This window comes from Balaenoptera ricei, chromosome 10, assembly GCF_028023285.1.
Source record: "Balaenoptera ricei isolate mBalRic1 chromosome 10, mBalRic1.hap2, whole genome shotgun sequence".
NCBI classification, from domain to species: Eukaryota; Metazoa; Chordata; class Mammalia; order Artiodactyla; family Balaenopteridae; genus Balaenoptera; species Balaenoptera ricei.
The window spans coordinates 75,014,440-75,033,797 of record NC_082648.1 but is presented as its reverse complement, the minus strand read 5'-3'; the positions used below and the strand labels follow the sequence as shown (position 1 = coordinate 75,033,797).

The 19,358-nt window shown below is 38.4% G+C and overlaps 1 protein-coding gene across 2 annotated transcripts in view; it reads left to right on the top strand.

Annotated features, from left to right (window-relative positions):
* KITLG (KIT ligand) overlaps window positions 1-19,358 on the top strand; it is an 86,468-nt gene that overhangs the window by 31,130 nt on the left and 35,980 nt on the right. For both annotated transcript variants that reach the window (XM_059936644.1, XM_059936643.1), the window contains exons 2-3: window positions 6,185-6,298; window positions 18,160-18,222. In XM_059936644.1, coding sequence (XP_059792627.1) covers window positions 6,185-6,298; window positions 18,160-18,222 — 177 coding nt within the window. The remainder of the gene's footprint in view (window positions 1-6,184; window positions 6,299-18,159; window positions 18,223-19,358) is intronic.

The window sequence follows — 19,358 nt, the reverse complement described above, 5'->3', positions numbered from 1 at the left end:
GATAACAGATATAAGTGATATCATATTGTGTTTGTCTTTCTCTGTCTGACTTACTTCACTTAGTATGGTAATCTCTACGTCTATCCATGTTGCTGCAAATGGCATTATTTCATTCTATTTTATGGCTGAGTAGTATTCCATTGTATATATGTGTCACATCTTCTTTACCCATTCATCTGTTGATGGACATTTAGGTTGTCTTCATGTCTTGGCTATTGTAAATAGTGCTGCAGTGAACATTGGGGTGCGTGTATCTTTTTGAATTACAGTTTTCTCCTGATATATGTCCAGGGGTGGGATTGCAGGATCATGTGGTAACTCGATCTTTAGTTTTTTGAGGCACCTTCATACTGTTTTCCATAGTGACTGCACCAATTTATATTCTCTCAGGGATATTTGAACGTATTAACAGATTTAAGTTTAGTCCTAACCAAATAGACTCCAATAAATTGAGCAAAATCATCCGTACAGATGTTTGTATATAACTGATCCAAAAAAAAAAATGCTGCCCTGGTGAAATTATTTTGCAATTATTATAGAAGTCTGTATTATATTTTTAAACTATCAAAGAACATATATAAAAATTATAAAATTAAAAGTTCTGAAAAATGTACAATATTCAGCTTTGGCTTGGAATAGGGAACAAACTTGTCTCCATATGCGTGATATTTGAAAAATTATTAAAGTCTTGGAGAGATGGTGTCAGAGTCCTCACCAGTGATGTAACAGCTTTCTTGAAGTGCTGTGACAGTATGAGGTGGTGAAGAGGACAGGATTTCGAATTGGACAGACCTGAGTTTTCGTCCTGATCTCACCACTTAGAAGTCACTGAATCTCTCTCTACCTCAGTTTCTTCATCTTCAGAATTAGGATAGATGAAACTTAAATTTTGTTTGTGGTAAGCTAGACAAAATGTTTGGTACATAGTAAATGTTCAGTAAGTGGAAACTGTTATTCACTGTATTGTTCAGAAAGCACAAGCATCTGCATACACATTCAGACATCCTGCCTGATGGTACTGATGAACGACAGTATGTACTCTATTTAAAGCCAGGCCCTCTGCTTGAGACAGGATCTCACCCCTTCCTGTCTTCTCAAGGACATCTGATGTCTCTCTGTTCTGACCCACAGTGCCAATTGCACCTCCTACTGGACCATCCCCATAGGCATACAGACATCCTGGTATTTTTACCATCTTATAAATAAGACTCTCCCCTCCCCCCAACCTAATTCCTCACCAACTCCCATCTCACTTTGTTTTTACTTATTTCTTTGTTCATTTATCTATTTGCTCTCCTTTGAAGGACACCGCTTAAAAGAGCTGTCTATATGCACTGGTTTTAATCACTCACCTCTCATGCTCTGTTAAATCCACTCCTGCCTGGCCTTTCCCAAACTGCTTCAATAAAAGTGCTCTTGTTAGTGTCACCAGTGACTATGCTACTAAATCCAGTGACCAGTTCTCAGTCCTCATCTTACTTGACCTATTGCAAGTATTTGACATAGTTTCATAGTTTAACCTTCTCCTTAAGGTACTTTTACTTTTTCTTTTTTTCTTTTTTTTTTTAACTTGGGTTCTTCCTCCTCCTCTGGCTCCTCTCTCAGGCTCCTTTGTGTGTTCTAAATCTTTTGCCAGACCTCTTAAGGTTAGAGCACCATAGGATCCAGTTCTTTGTTCTTTTTCCCGTTTGTACTCACTCCCTTGATGGTCTCATCCACTCTTTTGCTTAAAACTCCATTTATATATCAAAAGCTGTCATATTTATATATCCAGCCCAAACTTCCCTCCTCAATCCAGATTGAAATATCCTGACCTAGTTTCATCACTAGGATGTCTCAAAACACATCTCAAACTGAGCACACTCAAAACTTAACTCCAGATCTGCCCCCCAAATCTTCTCTACCCCTCAGCCTTCTCCATATCACTTGATGGCAACACCATCCTTCCCAGTTGCTCAGACCAGAATCCTTGGAGTTGTCTTTGACTCTCTCTCAAAGCACTCTCCAACTGTCAGGAAATCCTATCGGCTCAATCTTCAGGAGGCATCCAGAATCTAACCACCTCTGGGCAATGCACTGCTACGACCCTTTCTTGCTTGGATTATAGCAATAGCCCCAAACTGGTCACTCTGTTTCTACCTATTGTTAGCCTAAAGTCACAGCAATAAAAGTGATCTCTTTTTTTTTTGGAAATAATTTATATTTTTAGAGCAGTTCATAGCAAAATTGAGAGGAAGGTACAGAGATTTCCCCAGTGCCCCCTGCCCCCCACACATGCATGGCCCCCTCCGTTATCAACATCCCCACCAGAGTGGTGCATTTGTTGCAACTGAGGAACCTACCTTGACACATCTTAATCACCCAGAGCCCATAGTCTACACTAGGGTTTACTCTTGGTGTTGAACATTCTATGAGTTTAGACAAATGTATAATTACATGTATTCAGAATTATAGTATCATATAGAGTACTTTCACTGCCCTAAAAATCCTCTGTGCTCTATTCATCCCTTCCCCTCCAACCCCTGGCAACCACTGATCTTTTTACTGTTTCCATAGTTTTGCCTTTTCTAGAATGTCATAGTAGTTGGAATCAAAACAGTGTATAGCCTTTTCAGATTGGCTTCTTCACTTAGTAATATGCATTTTTTTCCTCTGTGTCTTTTTATGGCTTCATAGCTCATTTCTTTTTAGTGCTGAGTAAAAGTCCATTCCCCAGATATACCACAGTTTATTTAACTATTCACCTGCTGAAGGACATCCTGGTTGCTTCCAAATTTTGGCAATTTTGAATAAGCTGCTATAAAAATCAGTGTGCAGGTTTTTGTATAGACACAGATTTTCAGCTCTTTGGGATAGAACCAAGGAGCATGATTGCTGGATCATATGGTAAGAATATGTTCAGTTTTGTAAGAAACTTCCAAACAATCTCTTTAAAAAAAGTTTTAAATATGTCGTATCTCTCCTATGCTCAAAATCCTGCAATGAATCCCTTTTCGTTCACAGTAAAAGTCAAAAGTCCAGGTGGGTATACAAGACCCTACATGATCTGGCCTCTCCATTCTCTCTGACATCATCATCTTCACTGCCCCCCCTGGTTTATTCTTGCTGTTCCTTAAATAAAGCAGATTCCTTAAATCAATGAGTATGCATTTATTTTATAATAATGGGGAAAAAAGATATACTTTCTAAAAGTTGTCAGGGTAGTGACATTCCAACTAAGTTTTTTTTCTTCTCCAAATGTTTGATAATGATGATATATTACTTTTATAATAAAGTATCTTGAAAGATTCAATTGAAAACAACAACAACACGAAATAGACCTTAGGGCCTTTGCACTAGCCTCTCTGTCTATAGTACTCTCCCACAGACACCTGCTTGGATAACTCCCTTAGCTCCATCTAATCTTTGATAAAACATTGCCTTCCCAATGAGGCCCCATCAGATATCAGCTCAGTAGTACACTTGGCGCTGCATGAAGCCTCTGATGCCTCATGAGTGTGATTGTCACCTTGAACCTAAGACCATGCTGCTAGTAGAGCAGAGTAGGCATTATAATTCTAATCCCCTTTAGTGTGATCTAATTTTTCTTTTTTCACAGCACACCTTTGACCTACTATATAATCTGGTTATTTATTATGTTTATTGGTTATGGTCTGCCTTCCCTCACTAGAAGCCAAGCTTATGATGGCAGGAATTTTTGCTTTTTTTTTTTTAACTAATGTATCCCCAGCATCTAGAACAGTGCCTGGCACACAGTAGCACTAGGTGCTTAATAAATATTTGCTGAATGAATGAATGAGTGAACAAATGTTTGTGTAGTTTCTTCAGTGTCAGGCATAAGACATGGCAGCGAGAAGTCAACAGAATTTCTGCCCTTATATTTCTTTTCTTCCGTCTAGTCTTATTGAGATATAATTGACATATACGTTGTATAAGTTTAAGGTGTACAGCATAATTATTTGACTTGCATACATCATTCAGTGACTACCATATTAAGAACATCTGCCATCTCATATAGATACAAAATCTATATAAATACAAAAGAAATAGAAATGTTTTTCCTTGTGATGAGAACTCTTAGGATATACTCTCTTAACTTTCTTACGTAACATACAGCAGTGTGAATTATATTGATCATGTTGTACATTACGTCCCTAGTACTTATTTATCTTATGACTGGAAGTTTGTACCTTTTGACCACCTTCCTCCAGTTCCCCCTCCCCCACCCCATGCCTTTATATTTCTTAGAGCCTAGAATATGAATATGGTTATTAGTGAGATTGGCCATTTACAGAGGTCCTTAGGGAAGATTCCAAAATCATATCATGGAAGAGGATCTCGGAGAAATATATTTCAAGGGAGGGTTAGGTCTTAGCAATGACAGTATAAAAGAAAGCTTGAGTTTAAGCAATTATACTTACGTACATGAAGGGATATTAGAGGATATTTTATGTGTTGGGATTGTCCAAAAAGAAGAATCATCCCCCAAACAAATCATTTACACAATTCAGTCTTCATTTTGGTCCAAGGGAGATGCTGCTATGAAAAGTGGGACCCCACCGTGCTCAAAGTAGCCTTAAACAAAATTAAGCAGGATTACTGCTGAAATACGTAGATTACAGTGGTAAAACAATAAAAGGGTTTTAGTTTTGTTTCGAAGCCACTATTATCTATGTAGGTAGCATTGTAGTCTTAGAAATTTTAGTAAATGATAATTACAATTTGGTCCAGTGTAAAATCTATTTAGCTTGCAGATATTAATTGAGAATAATAATCCAGTTCCATATAATACATGGCTGGTTACATAATAAATAGGAAAGATTTCTAGCCATGTGCAGATGGGCCTTTGTGTAATTTTAAGATGCCATGGATGAATGTTAACTCTTAAAAGAACTCTCACATTTTAAAATATCTTCACATCTCCATGTTTTGCTCATGCTGTTTATTTTTCCTGGAATACTTGTCCCTTCCTTGTCAACTCTTGCAAACTCTTCTTTTGTCCCCTAAAATCCAGCCAGAGTCACATTTTCTCTCTGGCTTTTCTTGGCACTGTCTTTCTGCTACGAGTTGTCTCCCTTAAGGTCAACTGATTAATTTTTTCCTCCTCTGAGTTCCCAAAGCATTTATCACTGGGTGTGGGTGTCACCTACTTACCTGCATCTGCATTTCAAGGGTGTCTTATCACCTTTGTTTCTCTAGTGACTGGCTCAGTCCCTGTCTCATAATACAGGCTCAATAAACAGGTATCAAATTTGAAGCATTACACTCTTTTTTTTTTTTTACCTTGGTCACTGATTCATCCAGCAAATATTTATTAAGAGCTTTTTATATTCAAGGTTCTGCTATGTGTTGTAAAGATACTGAAGAAAAAAAATAGATGCCCAGATTTTTAAAAACATAAAATATAGTGTAATAAGAAAAAATAAGCCATGCACAAAGGTAACTATTTTACATATTTGAAAGAGTTATTTTCAAAGAGAGGTGTTTTGGGGGGCGTGTGAGTGTGGGTTCATGCTAGGATTCAAGAATGTCTTCCCATTGACTAAGAAAATATTTTTCCTTATTAATTGACATATTGGTTATGGTCTGCCAATAAATGGCCAAAAAGCTGTGATTCAAAACAATGATTCTTTTGATGTCTCACAAATTAGGTTAAATTCTGTCCTATATCTAAATCTCTCTCTCTCCCCCTCACTTTAACTGGGTATACTATTAGATTATCGGACTAAAGCACTGCTCAGGGTTTTGCTGCTACTTGTCAAACAGTCTACATTTAAAGTAGAGAAAGTTTCTTTTGGTGCCTTAAGGTATGAATTTTATGCATTCCCTAGTTTTTAGAAAACACCTTAAGTGATAACTCCTTCACATGTTGCTACAAGTTCATTCCTAATTGCCATTGGGGAATTGCCCGTAGAAAGCTTTTGACACAAGTTAACAATACTGTCATTGAAATGAAAAATCCAAACCATATTTTAACAGAAAATTTTTTAAAAATTTGGTCAGCATAGTTTGAAAGCTCAGCATCTAATTGCATCTAATTGTATTTAAGCCAGTAGCGTTAAAAAAAAAAAAAAAAAGGTAGATTCCCTTTTCCACATTAAGGCAGAAGATGTTAATTGTTAATAGTTTTAGTGACTATGGATTTTCACTGATGATCACCAGCATGTTTTCTGTTTTCATTTAGACTTGGATTATCACTTGCATTTATCTTCAACTGCTCCTATTTAGTCCTCTCGTCAAAACTCAAGGAATCTGCAGGAACCGTGTGACTGATGATGTGAAAGACGTTACAAAATTGGTAAGTAAGGAATGCTTTCAATTGCTGTGACTCTTTTTCTTGTACTTTTTGAAAAAGATTTCCTTTTTTCTTGCCCCAAATTAGTATTTTTCGAAGACCAGGAGAGAAGTCACTGAGTTATTCTAAAGAGTTTGTAGAGAGCAGGTAGGGAGATATTTAAGGTCATGGAGCATCTTGTTGGTAAAGTTGGCCTGTTGCACCCCACGGAAGTGGCTTTGTTTCTTTGCTGGTCTTTTCATCTCCTTCACAGGCAGTGAAGGACACTGGCGAGTTCTCTGTGCTGATGTGCCAGCACTAGCTTGTTCCCCATTATCTCTTAAAAGTGTTTTATTTCCCTTCCACATGCCTTCCTACTCTTCTCTAACGAGCCTAACAAAAGATCTGAGATGGTCTTTCTCCCCCTTTCCAACAGCTTGAAGACCCTGTCACATGCGGGTGGGTGTTTGCTCCCTCAGTAAACACAGTTGGAGTCATTTGTTGCCCAAATGTTGACCAGATTCATCTCCCACGTCCATCACATTGGAACTCTTCCCTCAGGAAAAGCCGTTTTACACTGGTGCCCCTTGGTCACTGCCGGCTTCGTGCCATGCTTCTCTTAAGATGCAAACCACAGAGAGGGAGAGCATAACACAGCATCTGAAATGCCTTCCTCCCAACTCTCACGATCTAGCGGTGATTGTACATGCTCACTTGAGCTACAGTGTGTGCTTTCAGGATGAACAAAGTTTGAGAAGCAGTTTTCTAAGTTCCTGGTTCAAAAGAGCCAAATGGCACTCAGTTATTTGAATATTGTCTAGGGAACGGACGTGATATGAGAATAGGAAAGAAATGAGGATTGTAGTATGTAGAAAGAAAGAAAAGTATATTTTTTGAGATATTTATCTTCCCTATTTTGATATGCATTTCCTGGTTTGTATGTTTTACTTTGGGTTCATAGCCAAACTTCAAAACAGAAGTTTAATGCTACGATCTGAGTGTTGCTGGCTTAGTCTCAATGCAGAATTAAGAATACACACACACACACACACACACACACACACACACCCCATGCAGATTTCTTTGGATACTTACAAAGTCCAGGTTTAAAAAAAATTCTCTGGTGCAGTGCCTGAAGATGTAGCACCATGTTTTATTTGAGGAGCTGGTGACCAAAGCAATGCAACATTTGCCTACTATATGCCCAGCTAGGTATAAGAATGGGGGTGGGGTGATGAAGTACTTTTTTCAGAACATGTATCATGATCCTTTCCCTCAAGCTGCATGTTAGTTTGTGACCCAAGAAACTATATTAAAAAGAAAATGTTTATATTCGAAATTTGGTATCAATAGAAGGCACTCATGAAATGTTTGTTCGATGAAGTAAGGATGTGTACCACTGTGCAGCATCATAATCACCTGTGGCGCTTATGAAAATCATAGGTGTCTGGGCCCCACTGATTCAGTAGGTCTGAAGGCATCTACATTTAAAGACATTCCTTAAAGGATGTTAAGAACCAGTGCTCTAGATGGTCTATTCTGTCGCAGATTAGAGACCTAAATATTGTGACCTTGATTTAATCTCATTTCTTATTATGAGTAGTTTTATCTATGTTGTATGGATTTATATAAATGTTAGATTAACACGAGTCTCCAAAATGTGCTTAAAGTAGGCCACAACTGGGAAATTACAGCTCTCATGGGGCTGCTGGTAGAACCATGGAGCTAAGATGAGCGGGGAGGTCTGAAGTGGTCCTAGGTGTCCAATTTCAAATATGTGGGCAAGGAGTCATAGATGGAAGGTGATGGTGTATCTGACCACACGCTGAGCATGTCCAAAATTAAAATGGTATTTAAGAAAAATTACTTATAGTCATTATTTTTTGCTGTTCGAGGAATACTACTTAATGAGCACCACTTCCTGTGAAATGTCAAACCGATACTTTCAAGTGGCATAAGTAGGTATTATAAGCACCTTCCAAGACTTTCCACTCTTGTCTTTGACCATCTGCTTATTTTCACTCTGTTACCTATCAGTTGGTACAGTGAAAAATGGCAGGAAGCATGGCGAAAGAAGTGCCTGGAAAGAGATACTTATTAACACTAAAATATAATTTCTTCCCCCAAGGGCAAATGTAAAAAATCATTAAACTGAAAAAAGTCTTTCTGTCACCCCTCCAGCACCTGACTCAGAGGGGAACTTTTTAATTTCAAGAGTTGATCTAAATGAAATTAGTGTGTTTACTTTGGATTATTGGGGGAAAAAATCAAGTTAGTAACAAAAAAGGACTTAGAAGATCACTTCTAACTGAATAAAGACCTACTTAATGCCCAGCCAGTATTTCATAGAGTAGGACATTGAAAGATATAAAATAATCCCTGGTCTCAGAGTGTTTATAATCTAGTTTGGGAGCTAACCCATCTCTATGAATATATGAGTGCATATCACTCAGTCCGCAATAACCACACGTAAATGGATACCATTTGAAAGATTTTCTGGTGTAGCGTGGGACCCAACCTATGCTAATTTATTGGTTAAAAGAATGGATTTTAGAATCTGGCACACCTGCTCTTTGACCTTAGATAAGTAACTACGTTTCTAAATCTCAGTTCTTACTTCCCATTTTGTAGTGTAGATTAAATAAGAGAATGTATATATAAATTTTTTTACCACAGTTATTATCACAACCTCTCTGTGCCTCAGTTTCCTCATCAGTGTAACAGATTAACAGTACAATTGACCTTTGAAGAACATGGGGGCTAGCAGTGGAACATCCTTCTCACAGCTTGTAGTTGGCCCTCTGTATACAAGCTTCCTCCCTAGCTGTGGTTCTGCATCTGCAGATTCAACCAACCATGGATTATGTAGTACTACCGTACTTAACTGTTAAAAAAAAAAAAAAAAATGAGTATGAGTAGACCCATGCAGTTCAAACCCATGCTGTTCAAGGGTCAACTGTACTTAACCTCATAGAGTAACTTTAAAGATTAAATAAGTGAATAGAACAGTGCTAGGAACATAGCAAGTGCCTGCTAAATACTGTCTGTCAGTAATGGTAGTTGGGGCATTTGTGGGGTCATAGGATACTGGAGTCGGAAGGGAATTTAGAGACAATCTAGACAAAGTACTTCAGAAATAGGAAAACTGAGACCCAATAGTGGTGAAGCCCAGCTCCTGGTTCCATTACCTGTGCTGTATCTTCTAGGACAGTGGTTTTCAAACTGGCTTCAAGAGCCCACCTAGCCTCTCTGCTTTTATTATTTATGTGTCTGGGTTTCTAAATAAGACTTGGCTTGAAAAAACAATTGAGCTTATGAAAAAATGTTTGCGAGCCACTGCTTTAAATCAGCGTTTGTGGGATATCATTTGAGAACCATCCAGTCACAATCTCTTAGGGTACGTGTTGGAAGTATAGCTATCAGGGCCCTGCCTCAGAAATACGGAATCACAGCTTGTGGAGATGAGATGTAGGAACGTTAATGTTTCTGACTAATATGCCAGGTGGTAGTTATTTGTATAGAAGTGGCAGGACCGCTTAGGCCATAATACTTAAAATATTGGGTTGTTTCCATGTCTGAAAAAAAGCTGTGCTCCCATCCTTAGCCTAAAACTCATTAATTTCACTAATTCTAGCAGCAACATGAGTTACTTTTGAGTTTTATGGATATAGATAATCACAGCCTCTCTCTAGAGAACAGTGGGGCAAAAAAGCATCTTCAAGTAGGTCAGGCTTACCGGGGTGTTTTTGAATACCATCTCTGCTATTACCCAGCTGTGTGACCTTGGACAAATAAGTCCCTGGACCTTTCTGGGATTCAACTTCTGGTTTTGAAAATGAGGAACTAGGACATGATCAATACTTAGTTCTTAATCTAGGATTCATAAACTTTGAAATTCTTTCAAAATGAGCTCTAAGTTATGCCTACGTGTGCCTTATGTGTGTTTCTAAGAAGAGCATGTATAACTTTCATCTGCTTCCCAGAGACGTCTGTGACACCCAAAAAGATATGAACTACTAAATCCGATAACTTGGGAGACCCTTTTTAGCTCTGAGATTCTTTTATTCCATGGCGATACTTTTTTAGGTTGTACCTTTTGGAAAGATTCAGTTATGCCTTGACTAAAGGAGGTTATATCGAACAAGAGGATCTGGTTTCTTTGCAGACATAACTTCGCTACATTGTATTTGAGAAAAAGAACGTGGGTTGAGAGTACCTTTTTGCCTTGTTTTTCACAGTAATTTCTTCAGCTGAAATCATTCCTTTGCCCATTCTGCCAGTTCCTCCTTTGCTTTAGGTGGCACCTTGCACTGTGCCCACAAACATTGAGTTTGTTTGCTTGGGGTGATTCTCATGTCACAGAAGCACACGATTTATGACTTTACTGTCATTTTCTTTTAAATTTCTTATTGGACACTTTGTACTGCCCCTGCAATCCCCATGGTTTTCATTTGAAATCCTTCTGGCATGTTTACTCAGCATAATAGTTCATCTATTTACAGAACATTTTGCTTTGTTTCCAAAAAATGTTGCAGGACTTGTTTTAAATGGCAGACTCAGACCTACCTAAAGAAAGGGTCGAGTATCTGGGAAGGGGATGAATGAAACTCTAAAAACTTGTATCTATGGGGTGGTTCAGCTGTAGCTTTTAATGATTGTTAAGTGTTAATATAAGGAGGAATCCAAATATTGAAATAGTTCAAATTAATTTTTCCTTTTGTACTTTCTGCTATTCCTTTCATTTGTGATATTTTTTCCTTCATTTGGGGGAATTTAATTGAGTATGACTTGGTTGCTTTTTTAAAAACCTTTTTATCTTTAACTATCTATTAAGTAATTATTTGTCTTCCTCAAAATGTTTAAGGCAGGTTGCTGTCCCAGCCCCATCTTGTAAAGGTGAAATTACTCTGTCTTTTCAAGGTCAGTCTACAAATCAGTAGAGTAGAATTAAAAGTCAAGAATTCGTGGTTTTCCAGGTCTTGAAGTAGGCACTTATTTTAAGTAGATTATATTAATACATGACTCTTAGAGTTTAAAATAATGGAAGATTATAAAAATATACTTAGATAACAAATTTCACACTTTGGACAGTTTTGAATGATGCGGAAGTTTTAGTCTTCTTCAAATACGATGTTCTTTGGATAGAATTACCACTGCCTTAAAATGGAAGATTGGAGTCTCTGAGACTTCCCATTTCTAGGTGAACTCTGAGCTTTATTAAGCATATCTTCTCTTTAAAAGCAGAGGTCTCACATAATTTTGTTTGACCCTTGAAGAACAATGGTTTGATAGCTGGAGAGTTTTTAAAGTTTATTTTGATTAGTTTGCAATATTTAGCATTTAAATTTCTGCTCCTGTGGTCAGTAGAAAATTTTTTTCTCTGTTTAAAGCTAAATTTAGGACTTATAGTATGCAAAGAAAGGACAGAAGCGTATTAGAAATAATATTCGTAAAAACTGACAAGTAGCGGGCTATGTTACCAAGCATGTCAATCTTATCATAAAGAAAAAATTGTTCTTCCTTTATAAGATAAACCACTTAGGTACAAAATCTCCTGCTCCTTGACTTTTTAAAGTAATCATTATTGTGTGAGTATCCAGGTAGTATGCAAAGCACTTTGTATGGATTCTCTCTTTTAGTCATCACAACCCTAGGAGGTAATTATTATTAATTTTTTATTTTATTTTATTTTTATTTATTTATTTATGGCTGTGTTGGATCCCCGTTTCTGTGTGAGGGCTTTCTCTAGTTGTGGCAAGCGGGGGCCACTCTTCATCGCGGTGTGCGGGCCTCTCACTATCGCGGCCTGTCTTGTTGCGGAGCACAGGCTCTAGAGGCGCAGGCTCAGTAATTGTGGCTCACGGGCCCATTTGCTCCGCGGCATGTGGAATCTTCCCGGACCAGGGCTCGAGCCCGTGTCCCCTGTATTGGCAGGCAGATTCTCAACCACTGCGCCACCAGGGAAGGCCGGAGGTAATTATTTTTACCAACAGCTTATTGATTAGGAAGCTGAGGCCTGGTGATGGTTAGTAACCTGACAATCCTCACCTGGAAATAGGGAGCTGAATAGAGGTTTGAACCCCTAACTGCCCATCTCTAGAGCATAAGAACCCAGTTCATAATTTATGATGTTTTAACTTAAGATGTCAATATCAACTGTAATTTAAGAATTAGCATTCTATCCTCTTGAATTTTATTTCCTAGGTAGTAGTCACCTTATCTTATGATTAGGAAGCAGTCATATTATAGAAGTTCAATTAGTACTACTTAATTGGAATCCACATTATAAGGTGTGTCTATGAAATAAACCAAAAATGTTTTTAATCTCTTCTATCTGAAAGGAGAATGAGGGTCATCTAACTTCATTTAGATATTCTTCACTGAGAAAATATGACCCAGAAAAGTCTTTATGAGTTGTCCTGTTAATTTTTTCTAAATCACTAATTGAGTTGTTATTAAAGGAAAAAAAAGGTAATTAACCTGGTTAGTTAGATTTTTAGTCAATATTAACAAGAGATGGCTTATAAGGAGAAATAAAAAGACAAAAAGCTGGAACTTCCCTGATGGTGCAGTGGTTAAGAACTCGCCTGCCAATGCAGGGGACACGGGTTTGAGACCTGGTCCGGGAAGATCCCACATGCTGCGGGGCAACTAAGCCCATGCACCACAACTACTGAGCCTGCACTCTAGAGCCCGTGAGCCACAACTACTGAAGCCCGCATGCCTAGAGCCCGTGCTCCGCAACAAGAGAAGCCACCACAATGAGAAGCCCGCGCACCGCAATGAAGAGTAGCCCCTGCTCGCCGCAACTAGAGAAAGCACGCGTGGAGCAATGAAGACCCAACGCAGCCAAATAAATAAATTAATTTTTTTTAAAAGCAAAAATCTTTGTCCTGTGTTATTTCTGAAGACTGAACAACCAGCATTACACTAAGCTGCTGCAGGAGTGAACTGGGATATTTAAAATATAAGCGTAGAAGGTTTTTCGCTCTACAGCAGTGATTCTTAAACTTCTCTGGGTCTCCCAACACTCTGAAAACTGGACTCACTCCTCAGAAAGGTTCACATATGTGCAACATTTTATGTAGTGTCAAGGGAATCATGAGTTATTACTACTGCATTTTGATTCTTATCTAGAACTTGGGAGAAACAACTGAGACAAGTGTGTCTCACTAAAGATGTCCAGGAAGCCACTGATTTCATGAGACTTAGAGACCTCAATGACATTTGAATCATGAAATCCAAAGATTTTAGATAAGTGATCTAGAGAGGGTGTTAAATGTTCTGACTTTGAGTTCTTTTTCTCCTGAGTCCAAATACCTGCAGGGTATGGTAGACAGCCAGTGCCTGTTTGGCTTGCAAAGACTTTTTCTTGGCTGAGTTTCCAGCATTTCTGCGTGCCATTCTCGTATGCATTTTACCTCCTCATGTCACTGAGTATGGTCAGTCCTTAAGACATCCAAAAAAAGATAACAAATGGGCCCATCTAGTAGTAGAGTGAGCCCATCACAAAGTGACTTGTTTTTGCAGTTTTATGCATTTAATGATCTGGCACAGTATTTACATCCTCACACTCCAAACCACAAAGTTCATTGGAATAATTGGACCTTTGGTAAATTTTCCACCAGTTAGGTTCTATTTTATTTTATTTTTTGCCCTGAACATATTTTACTAGAATAGATTGGTTTTTTCAAAATCTGTAGCCTTGGTTATGTATCCATTTCACCCTACCAACAGTATGCTTCCCTGGAATCTAAACCACGTCTCTGCTTTTTCAGCTTCTGGTCTCTGTATAAATATTTTATGCATGTTCAGTACTTTCCTAGTGGTGTTCTAAACTGCCCCCAGTCTCTATTCTCTTCTTGCTCCAATCCATCCCTCCAGACTAACCTTCCTAAATTGACGGTCATGTTCCCTTCCAGCTTAAACACCTGCAGTGTAGCACCACTGCTTAAGTCCATGAGAAAGGTAAATCAGACTGAATTTTTCATAGTTACCTACTTCACCCTCTTCATCTTACAGACGAGGAGTAGAGGTTCCACGGGGAAGAAGCGGTGTGCCTGAGGCAGGAGTGACTTGCTGTGGGGTTCTGGTGGTGGCACTGGTCCCGGGGAACCTCATTGCCTCCCTCTTGGCCTCCTTGGCCCGACATTCAGGTCCCTCACTAATAATGGCTTTCCCGGGGTATTTCTTTTTCTTTTTTTTTTTCTTCCCTCTCTTTGTTTGCCAAGTGCTATTTAAATTTATTTATTTATTTTTATTTATGGCTATGTCGCGTCTTCGTTTCTGTGCGAGGGCTTTCTCTAGTTGCGGCAAGCGGGGGCCACTCTTCATCGCGGTGCGCGGGCCTCTCACCATCGCGGCCTCTCTTGTTGCGGAGCACAGGCTCCAGACGCGCAGGCTCAGTAATTGTGGCTCACGGGCCCAGTTGCTCCGTGGCATGTGAGATCTTCCCAGACCAGGGCTCGAACCCGTGTCCCCTGCATTGGCAGGCAGATTCTCAACCACTGTGCCACGAGGGAAGCCCCTCCCGGGCTATTTCTTACCTCCTACCTGCTAGAGCCTGAATGATCTGTCCATGGTCTCCCATGTCCTTGTCTTTGCATATAACCCTATACCTAGAATGTCCCATTCCCTTGCAACTAATAATAAACACTCGTACTCATTCACACACCACGCTCAAGCACTAAGTATTTTAAACAAGTTATGTAATCCTTTTTTAGTCTTAATAAATCCACTAGCTCGATTCTATGATTCCCATTTTACACATGTGGAAATTGAGGCTAAAGAAGATTAAGTAGTTTGCCCAAGATCTCTGAGTTAGCACGTGGCAGGATCCACCTGGATCCAACCTGAGCAGTGTGTCCCCGGGACCTGTGCTATGAGTCCTACATCAAACTAAGTGCCTCGAAGGAACAGCTTATCTTCCTAGTTCTAGGTCAAAGACTCCCTCTACTCTTATCAGATTTCCACAGTGCTCAACATACATAAGAGAAACCGAATTTATCACAAGGTTATCTGTGCTTTCTGAGTGCTATTTAACGTACTATAAATGCTTGGAAAGTAATATAATAATTCATGAAGCAGCCATAAAAATATATAACTTGACTTCCTAATTTCTCTTCCAAATGTAATTGGAAACAAACCAATGCAAGCCAAGAAAGTAATAATGCGGAGAGTGATCTGTAGATAACTGTGCTGAGACCAGCACACAGAGCCAAGATTTATATCCTTACCTCCAATAGGTACTCCTGATGACTGTGACCTTGGGATGCCAGTTAACCTCTCTGAGCCTCTGTGTTTTCTTCTGTGAAACAGGCTTAATAACACATATCTCTGGGGTTGTGATAGAGACTGTGTATGAAAACTTGTTTAAATTGTAAAGCATTTTTCAAAAATTGTATTACTTTTCAGTTCCATCAGAAATTAAATATCAGTAAATCAGTTTAATGCAGAAATTATTATTATATACTCCCCAAGTGGGAAGGTGTGGAGATTTCAGTGTGTTGGTCAGAGAACTTCTTCTAAGGTTTCTTTGACTTCTTTCCACCAATTTTTATGTATAGATTACTAATAAAACAGAATTGGCCAGCATATCGCTTACATTTTTTCTGCCCTTTCGGTACATACTCAGATCCTAAGTTATCTGAATACCATTTCGGTCAATTCTATATTTATTTTCTGATAATGTTAATTGTGCTTAAGGACGGCTAGATTGTCAAGCAGCTTGTGTTCAGAACACCTGCCACTTCTTGCCATGTTTCTCCATCTGGAATGACTTTCATTTACATGGTTGGTTCATAACAAAACAGAATGTTGCTGCTCATTCTGATTCCAGCTTTTAGGTCAGCTGTGTCTTCCACTGGGTCTTACATAAAATAACAAGGTACTTTTGCTTTTCAAAAATGGGGATGAAGATCCACAAGACAAAAGAAATTAGGGAAGCATGGTGGGAAGTTTGACCAAGAGGAAGAAAGTTAAATGTAAAGAGTAAGAGAGTCACCCCGAAATTAAAGATAAAAAAAATGCCACCTTCTGTGGCAGCCCAGATGTGTTTTCAGTAAGCAGCAAGGACTTTACTGTTTTATTGGGGGTGGCATGAGGAGGGTTGATGGTGAGCCTCACAAGTGGAAAATACCTAGGACAAGTGTGCAGAGGGTAGATAGATGAAAATATGTAGTTGAGCTAAGAGGCAAGGGAGGGTCTGCTGTCAGAGACCTGAGTTCTAGTACAGACTTAACACGTAGTAATCGTGTGACCTTAGTCAAGTTTCTTGACCTCTTTGAGCCTTAAGTTCTTCATTCATTAAATAGAGATACTATGTGAAAGGGATTCTGAGGCTTGGATGTGATCATGCAACGTAAGCCCTTGATAAGCACAGTGCCAGCACATCATAAATGTTTGGTAAGTGTTAGGCTGGAGGCTGAGATGTGTGGGAGATGGTACCATTGGAAGTAGAATTGTAGCATGCACAGTGGGATCAGCTACTTCCTTGGCTCCCCTCTGACTGCTTATGCCTTTAACTAGATTCTTTTCTCACCAAACTGGTCTCAGATTCCAGAAGCTATTGGCAAAGCCAAGAAGAAACCATATGGATTGTGTTCTGGGAGACTTGTCAGAGATGACCTAGTCTGGCAAACATGCACAAGATCCCAGCTTACTATGGGGAATAGTAATGATTTTAGAGACAGGGTAAAGGGGAAAATGAGTCCACCAAGGCAAGATGGACCCATTGAGTATATAATAAAGCAAAACCACTTTTTTTACATTGTATATTGTTTTCAGACTCAATGGGCTAAGTCAGTTTATACATATTATAAACGGGCCATATGATACAGATGAAAATTTTATCCGTGCTGGAAGGGTGAGATGTAAGAGGTGGTACTATATGTAGAAAAGGAGACAAGTGAACCTAGAACTCTTTAAGTTACCAGGATGTGTGCCTTGGAAGTCAGTTGCCAGTATAGCTCTCAGTGAAGAATATGGATTGATTGGCATATTCACTCATCTCAGCTCATAAATTGACTCTCAGACATGGGTACTTTTATCTCCACTTTACAGATGAGAGAAACCAAAGTACAGTTTAGATTTCTTCCAAATTCCCTGATTCTAAATCAGGTGCTTGTTCCACTTATGCCACAGTGACTGGTGGAAATGGGTTAGATAGTCTTTGAAAGCCTTTAAAAGAAGCTAGGTAAACACTTGAGGCATCTCAAACGTTCAGCACCAGCTAAGTGGATTAAGTTATATCACAGAACTGAATCTTTCTAAATTAATTAAGTGATAAAGCATTTGCCACTCATAAGTATCATTGATCTTTTGAAATTTCACAGACATTTTTTTCTAGGATCAACGTAGAACAGTAGTTCTCCAACTTGAGCGTACATCAGAGTCACCTGGAGGACTTGTTACATAAGATTCAGTAGGTCTGGTGTGGCCCGCGACTGCGTTTCTACAGATTCCCTGGTGATGTTGACATATCACTTGGTAAACCACTTACAAGAAAAATATACTGTGTTACGCATCCTTTGGAGGAACAAATAGAAATATAATCCTAGAGGGAAATTCCAAGACCACAGATGGAAATTGAAATTCAAATCATGTTTCCAAAACTCAGTAGATTATACTTAGCCACCCAGAACAGAATTTGGAGTAAAAAAGATTTGTATTATCACTTTATTTCTGGAGAGTGCCTTTGATTGCAAAGGGAAATCAAGAATGAAAAATCGCTATGTATGTAAATATTGAAATTCAGTAGTAACTAAAAGTATAATAGGTTTGTAGGTGTTTTTCTCCAAACCACTAAAAACAATATGACTGATATGTATGGATTTTCTTACAGATATTTTTTCCTTTTTTTTTTTTTTTTTTTTTGGTCTCTGTAGGTGGCAAATCTTCCAAAAGACTATAAGATAACCCTCAAATATGTCCCCGGGATGGACGTTTTGGTATGTAAACTGTACATTTCTGGGTTTCATTTTGGTAGCTGACAAAAGAGATGGGATCATTCATATTGAGATAGGAAATTATCTGCCATTTAGGAGTTTGCTAATTGTCAGAATTTGAAGAAGGTATTTTTGGAATTTGACTTAACATATTTTTTTTTCCTCAGGCAACTGCTAAACTTTAGTTTTGGATGGGCATTTCAGCACATGTGTCTTACACCTGTACTCCCAAAGTAAATAAGATCACCTTCCTTAGAGCTAGCCACTGATTTCTCTTTTTCCTTCAGTCTTCCCCCAAAAAAGGCTTGAGTGTAAAATTATGTAAATTCTTTTCATACCTGAAAAGGTCCTATATAAGTCTCCTATTTAATTTGAGTTCATTTGAGAACCCAAAATGTTTTATCTCTGAATTTATTTGCAATGTGATTGATTCTTAAAACCTTACAATAAAAATATGTGGCTATGATTATAGGTACTCCTTTATTACTGTAACTAAGCAATTTTGTTTTTCTCATTACATAGTGTCAGTATTCATACATGAAGAAATATTTTGAGCATAGGGAATAATGTAATGCCTGTGTACTCATCACATAGCTTGTCAAATGGTACCATTGTACAGTATTTGCTTCAAATATATTTTTTAATAGTGAATCATGATAAATATAACTAAAGCCCCATATATGCCCCTTTCCTATACCCATTAGTGCTCACTTTGTCTCTTAGGAATAAGTATTCTGAGCTGGAATTTTTCATTCCAATGCATGTTTTCAAGGCTTGACCTGAAGATACCATCCCCTTGGAGCTGTGTTGAGTGCAACAGCCCCCAGTAGCCCTGCTCTAATACTTTGATTGCAAACTGTACATCCATTCATAAGATACCAATTTTTTTGCATATTTTATGTTAATGCCATTATACTGCATGTGTCACTTTGCAACTTGCTTATATTTTGCAACATGCCTTTGACGTATAACATGTTCCATGTTGATTCATTTTAACTACTGTATTGTTCCTTTGAGTTAATTTAAAATCATTTGGGTTACTCTCTGCTCTGCAACTTGACATCTTTCCATAACTTACCAAAAATACTTATTACACATCAACTTTGTGCAAGTTGTCTTAAACTTTGAGTCCTTTCTGT